The sequence below is a fragment of the Lytechinus variegatus genome, chromosome 16, assembly GCF_018143015.1.
Source record: "Lytechinus variegatus isolate NC3 chromosome 16, Lvar_3.0, whole genome shotgun sequence".
Classification (NCBI taxonomy): Eukaryota; Metazoa; Echinodermata; class Echinoidea; order Temnopleuroida; family Toxopneustidae; genus Lytechinus; species Lytechinus variegatus.
In genome coordinates, this window is record NC_054755.1 from 25,240,840 (window position 1) to 25,248,421 (window position 7,582).

At 39.2% G+C, this 7,582-nt stretch overlaps 1 protein-coding gene across 1 annotated transcript; it reads left to right on the forward strand.

Annotated features, from left to right (window-relative positions):
• The first annotated feature begins 621 nt into the window (after positions 1 to 621).
• LOC121429390 (sodium/bile acid cotransporter-like) lies at positions 622 to 5,474 on the forward strand. Its single transcript, XM_041626367.1, has 2 exons — positions 622 to 723; positions 3,141 to 5,474. Exon 2 carries the CDS (start codon positions 3,149 to 3,151, stop codon positions 4,610 to 4,612), a length of 1,464 nt encoding a protein of 487 aa, XP_041482301.1. The 5' UTR covers positions 622 to 723; positions 3,141 to 3,148; the 3' UTR covers positions 4,613 to 5,474.
• Positions 5,475 to 7,582: the final 2,108 nt, after the last annotated feature.

The window sequence follows — 7,582 nt, forward strand, 5'->3', positions numbered from 1 at the left end:
TCTTTTAGTTTAAGGAAAAATTTTCTAACAGTGAATTAGGAAAATGAACTATTTCGTGTCAAACGTTTTTTTTTCTTATATTAAAACTATTCAATTAGTTATTGTGTACACTTTCATGCTCAATGCAACAATCTTAATAAGCAAGGGAAAACGCTTCAAGCTTTCTGAACGAACCCCCAAATAATGTTCCATTTTTAAATAAATCGTAAATGTCTAATATGGATGGGTGGATAGCAAAGGCAGGACAGTTTTGTCTGGCCATCGGCAAGCTTATCTGAAAATCTGAGGTTTTAAAACCCCACCCATTAATATGACGTCCTAGCGACACCCTTGGATTCGAAGCTTCATCTTTGAATCCGCATCCTTGAAAAATAGGCTGTTTCGGAGCAACCAAAGTCAGGAAGAACTACTGCAAGCCATTAATCTTGTGAGATGTTATCTCTCCGTCTTCCTCAAATAATTACCATCATAAAGATGGAATACACAATCTTCTTTATCGGGAAGCAAAGATCTTTCTTTGAAGAGAAACTTAATTTAGGTAAATATCTAGGATAATAAAATGCTCCATCAAACTTTGGTGGAATGTTGAAACAGTGGTCGGAATTGATGGCACACTTGACACCTGAAAGACAGAAAAAAACTTTTTTGTGACTGCATTTTGCTCTTGGGTGCCAACAACTTAAGTCAACTTTAGTCACAGCTCAAGAGTGTGACCTTAATAAGGTAAGTCTCATTAATAATTCTGATTTGAAATCATTTTAATTTTGTTTTACATTTCAAATTTGACTAGATTACCTGATCTTATGAATTGTTCAAACTTTTTTTTCAAGCAGTATTCGACACCATATAATTCAAAAACTATATTTTGAGTACAGGCGATAAAGTAAGGCAATTTTCAAGACGTGAATGATTTTGTTTCAGCAAACTAAACCAAGCTATAATTTGGCATATCATTCGTTTGATAATTTTGATGCTGGAATGTAATCTGGCGTTGTTTAGCAAAGTCAAGTTATATAATATTGGGTATGAACAATCTAACAACAACTGGAATATGAAGTTCTCACAATAATTTGTAATCACCTAGGCATAAGGTTGATATGAAAAAAAAAATGTGTCGTATTCCCTGGCTCAGAGGTAAATTGGGGAAAATATTTCCAGGGGTCTGAATTATGTTGTTACGATGTGCTATTTTGAAAAATTTGCGAGAGAGTAAAAACTATAGGGTCAGTAAGTCAGTAATCAATTATTCGATAGCTTTGGCGTATAACGAGTCAAATAAGTCCAAGGTATATTCGTTAAAAATCATGATCAGGAGCGTACGAAGGGGGGGGGGGGGACACGTGTTCACCCCCCCCCCCCTTAATTATAATGATAATAGACAGTCATATCGCATTGTGAATAACGTATGCGCTTTCAAAGGATTTGGATATTATCATCCTGGCTAAACATTTTCTTGTTCTGTATAGCTTTGTTACACATCTGTTACCATCTTACCCCCATCCCTACATGCTAATAATATGTTATCTTAGTCATGTACATATGGATGGAAAGGATAAATTAGCATTCCGTCAATGACAGTAGCGTAACGTGGGTCACGACATGTGGGGGGGGGGGCACCGGCAAAAATTTTGAGTCACCTACTCGCGAAGCGCGCTCAGTTGCTAGGTATGCTGACCTAATAGAGACATTTTGAGGACAGTGTCATCTAACAGATACGTATATCACTGAACACATGATGCGAGCGCGAAGCGAGAGCTGAAAAATTTTGATATTCAGACCTAAAAAGTGACATTATAAGCAAATTTTTGTAATCATGATATGTACCTGTCTCGCTAAACAAACAATGCGAGTGCGAAGCGCGAGCTGAAATTTGTGTATATACTAACCCCAAACAGATATTTTAGAAATCTATTAAGAGCATACATATCTCACCTTAGTAATCTAATGCGAGTGCCAATGGCTTGCTGATTTTGTTAGAATTATATGCATCCAAACACATAAAGCAATTGTAGTAATTGTAATCATGATTAATATGCGCATCTCACTAACCAAATAATTGCAAGCGCGAAGCGCGAGCTGAAAAATTAGAAAATTCGCACCTGAAGAGGGGCATTCTAAGGATTGTTTGTAGGAATTCACGTAGACCATGCATATTTCACTAACCAAATGATACGAGCGCAAGCTGAAATTTTTGATATTCCGATCAGAAAAAGGGGATATTTTAAGGACTGATTATACGAAATCATGAAGAGCAGACATATCTCACTGATCCACTAATGCGAAAGTATACGCACGGAGGAAAGGGATTAAGACCTTACAACGATATGTCACTACATAAAACAATAATTCCAAGTGTGAGGAAATGTATTTGGTGTATATTGACTTGAAAACGGGAGGTTTTAGTACAACGGGATTATAATATCTTGTTAAACAGACGAGTATCAGGAACAATGAACACTTTGGCCCTGAGCAAATTACGTTTCATAAAGTTATATTGTTTTTATTTTTATGTAATATAACATGACATGATTATAATGTAATATAATTAACAATAATTTTTCCTTCCCACTTTTATACGTTTATTTCACTTTCTCCCTCTTTTTCTCCTTTCTCTGTTTTTATTTATTAATTTTTTTTTTGGGGGGGGCAGCCGATTGGGGGAGGGGCACTTGCCCCTATGCCCCCCACATAGTTAAGACACTGATGTGATTTAAGTTCTCACTGAGTCTGGGTTTAAACCCTTGAAATTCTGGTTAACTACATGGAAATCAATCGGTATGTCGACGGAAAATCTAGGACTCCTAATCGCAAGGTTGTGAGTTCGAACCCCAACTCTGCCATTGTCTCCACTTTGATAAAAAAAAGGCCCGAGAGTGATATCTGTCGTCTATAACGTCAGCCACTATGACTGATAAACCTAGACGTAAAACTTTTCATAGGTAATTGGTTATATACCAGCTTGGCGTTTACCAGCAAAATGCTGTCCTGCCGAGTTCCTACGGGAGTTACCACAAACAGAAACAGAAAATCTAGTGACGGCCCTGAAGTTATGTCAGAAGATAAATAATTTGCAAAGGGAATGAATTAATTGCAAGGTTTGATCTTGATTTTTCTCCTCTTCCATATCTATTGTCTTGTAGGTATCATCATGACTAGAAAATACATCTTCATCATCTTGCTGTTCGCAACGTTTTCCTACGGTGAGGGCCAGGACATCTCCACATCTCATTTTAACTTCTCGTACGGCTCAGATGAATTCCTTGCCATTTACCAAGAACAAAAGTTGCCTTTGACCATCACCGTCACCGATATGGATCCAGCCATAACAACAGGGTTTCTGCAACTGCGAAGGGCAGATCCTGAGATCTTTGACGTCCAAGGGGTTACGAACGTCAGCATCGCATCTCTCGGAAATGCACCAGTCAATGTCTCGACATCCATCAAGGGACTGTTCTTTGGGATCAGTACGCTACAGATCTACTACACAGGTGATGCAGAGGATGAATTGGTAGGTTCTTATGTCGTCAAGGTGTCAACGATCCCGACCATTCTGACACCCGTCTTCAGCTATCTGACTCTCATATGGCTAATCATCTCCTACATCATGATGGGCAGCAAGATCAAGGTGGGTGACATCTGGAGCATCTTGAAGAAGCCTTGGGTTCTTCTCCTGGCTATGGTCTGCCAGTTCTTTGTCATGCCGGCCCTGGCTTTCGGGTTGTCCAAGGCTTTCAGTCTGGACAATACTGCAGCCTTAGGTTTGATCATGGTAGGATCCTGTCCCGGTGGGTGGCTCAGCAACATCTTCAGTCTTCTCCTCGACTGTGACTTCATCCTGAGTCTTATCATGACTCTCAGTTCCACCATCGTAGCCATGGGCATGATGCCTTTCAATCTTTGGCTTTATGCTCGTACGTTCACTACTGGAGAAGAGAACCTCGAGACACCATACTTTGATCTTTTCCTTCAAATCCTGTACCTGGTCATTCCCGTCGGTCTGAGCATGATCATTGCTCGATTCTCATCCAAATTCACGAAATACTGTGAGAAGTGCCTCAAGCCAGTCGCATCCATGTGCATCATTGTTGCAATCAGTGTCGGGACCCCCGCTCAGGTTCACCTCTACAAGAGTGCAAGCATCGAGGAGTACGCAGTCTCGGCATTGCTCCCTCTCTTCGGCTGCATCGCCGGTTTGATCATATCCAAGATCCTCTGCATCAAGCGGAAGCAGGCCGTGACGGTTTCTTTAGAAACCGGTTCTCAAAACAGCCTTCTGGCGTTCACCATGCTGTCGCTTTTCTACCCAAGACCTGAAGCAGATCTTATAGGCAGAGTACCGTACATCATTGCTCTTCTTAGCCTCTGTGAGGGTATCGTTGTCTTTATCATCTACGTCCTTACCCGGTATGTTTTCTGCAAGGAACGGTTCGCTAAAAAGGACAATGAGAGTGAAGAGATGTCTTCAATTGAAAAGAAATTTCCCGAGCCGGCGAAGAACGGTAATGACGTTCCATCAGACAAGTCAGAGGCTATTGATCCTTCTTCAATTGTGGTTGGGTTGGATACCAACACTGAAGACCAGGGCCACGTCAATAAAGCTTTTAATCAGTAATTACTTTGGTGTTGTTCGTGGAGGTATTATTCCTTTCAACAGAAATTACAAAGCTTACAAGCCCGAGGCAGATCCCCTATGAGAGCTATAAGAATGTTTTATGTAATAGAAATTTTTAGTTAAAATTTTCTGAACAAAAAAAGCCCTTTAGAAAATCCTGGATCCGTCCCTGATACAAGCATAATTAAAACTTCTGTCGAGTGAACTCCCCTGTTGAACCATTAGTCACCCTGATGCCATCTGGATCATCCCAATTTCAAACCAATCTCTAAAACATGAAAAATATACTTCAAAATGGGGAAAGTTGTCTCAATGATTTTTCCTTCGAATTAAAAAAAAATGATGCACGTGATAATTTTATCAAGCCCAAAATTTAAACAAATGTTATTTAGGGGAAAATACAAACATTTTAATGTTGTATTTTCTATATAATGTGACCTACTACCGCCCTATTCCGGAGCCCCCCCCCCCCACACTGTCCTGGAGTAAAAAAAAGTTGCAAAATATAGGAACCCCCCCTCCACTGGTGTCAAGAAAGGAGAGATGAGGTTCGATTGTTTTTTTTTTTTTTGGAAGAAAAGTGGGCATTTGTGGGCCTTCTTATCTATTGGTCAGTCCTTGGGTAGGCAGTTGTCTTAAAGAATATTCGCCTCTGAAAATAATCTGCACGGAACAAAGGTAATAAATGTGGAAATGTAAAGATGAGCTCAGTTTGATTTATTCTATCTTAAGCCAAAGTGGGAACATCCACCGCTCCATGAAGTTTGTGCATTAAGGGTATAAGGTTCTAGGCCGTACGCATTGGCGGCGGAAGCCAAACAATTTAGGGGAGGTCCACCTGAAATTTTGGGATGGGCACAGGTAAAAAAATTTGACAGGCCCCCCCCCCAAAAAAAAAGGTTATCCACCTAAGTTTTAGGAGTGGATCACCAAAATTTTTTGACAAGCAAAAAAAAAAACATCAACCTAAATTTCAGGGGGGGACCACAAACGTTTCAGGGGGATCCACATGTATTTAGGGGGGACGTAGGAAAGAAAATTGACAAGCAAAAAAAAAAGTTATTAACAAAAAAATTAGGGGGGACCGTCCCCCCTCCTCCAATTTAGGGGGGTTACGTCCCCCCCACTTCCGCCGCCTATGGCCGTACGCATAAATTGTTCCTTGGGGGCAGGACCTTTGGGCAGGACGATTAAAAATCTTCGAAGAAATTAGAAAAAAAAACGAAGTGAAATTGAAAGACTTTCGTGCACACTTTTTGTGAATTATGTGAACATTTTCAATAAAAAAAGGAAGTTTTCAAAATTTCGGTGGGGGGAAGGGCAACCCCCCACAGCGTATGGCCATGTCAGGGTTGTTGATTATTCTATTCGTTTGTATATACACTTTTTAAATCAATATTGTTTATGCATTCAATAGGTTATGTGAAATAAAACAAGAAGAGGACACAATATTATGTTAAGGCTTTATTGATATTCATTTCTTAATTACTGATTTTAATTTTGATCACGTCACTAGTGTTAAGAATTAGCTGCCGTGCCAGCAACAACGTTGTGTGCTCATTTGACGTCATGATCATGATGATCATGTGACTTATTGCTGTTACACCCGAGCTTCGATACAGAGAGAATGGTTACCATGGTAATGGAATCCCCTAAAAGAGATAAATTCATATAGCATTATTTTTTAACCCCCCCACAAAACGACAAGTCCTTCCGTTCAGATAAATAATCTTCAATATTTGTTTTGTCATGGAACAAGAAGTAATATTTTGAACATGTCTTGGACTGTTACTTCGATTATATTATTTTGTTGAGCGGAAATGAATAAATCTAAATAATCTATTAAAAAAACGCCATTTCTTCTGTGATTTCTGAAGATGTATTTTTAAAGTCTTTAAGTCTTTAAATGCCAAATTTAATTAGAGGAGACGTTGCTCCTTTTGGATAATATAATTATGAGGAATCTACATTGTACATGTTCAACTATTGGGTTCACAAGGAGAAAATCCATGAATAAGCAGCCAGGCGTAATAAGCCTACAAAAAAAATAGCGATGAAGTGTGATTTAATCTTAAAAGTACCAAATAAGCGAGGAATTTTCGTTGACCTTTTCCAAATCTAATTTTGTGATACATTTTAAAAATGATATTCAGAAAAAAATCATATCTGACCTTTCCCCCCTTAACTTCCCTTTCTCCTTTCTATTTTTTAATCGTGGATCTTTAGATAGTATGGTGAGCAACCCCCCCCCCCCCCCATCTGTACAATAGTGGTATAGAGTGCAAGCTAGAGAAGGGGTAACAGGGAGCTACTGTGAGAGAAGAGTGCGAAAGAGCATTTGAAGAAACCGGAGATCATTAGACAAAGCCGAAGATCGAAACTTCTGGTGAAAGTGATAGAAAGTCGGAGAAATTGAGAAATATATAGACTCGCAAGAGAATCTGAGAAAGGCGAAAAATATTAAGAGAAAACAGGAAAGAGCGGGATAGGGGCAGAATACTGAGTGACCGTGAAGCAACATCTTTAACCAGCCTTTAATGCTGAGCAAGAATCAACAAATAAAAATCGCGAAAATGCTTGATTGTTTATCAATGTGGCTCATCTTGAACAATGTTTTGTACAATGCTTAAGCTTTCAAGCATTTTCTTTGTATAATGAGTTGAAAATATTATTACCATCCTTTATCTAGCCTCGAATGAAGGGCGGCCTCACCGGGGGAATGGGAATGACCTCCTTCCTCCTTATGATGGTTTTTTTCATAGAGGGAAAAGGGAGGGTTAAGTTTCAAGATTGTCCAAGTACTTACATTGATACAACCAAGGCAAAGGGGTTGTACGCTGATTCGAGAGGCAGTGAACTCTGTTATAAACTACCTGGTTATGGGAAGGGGATTCATATAAATATTTTTTTTTCAATCTGCAATTTTCTCAAACTAGCCTACATTAATTTCAGGTGTATTTTTTTTATTAT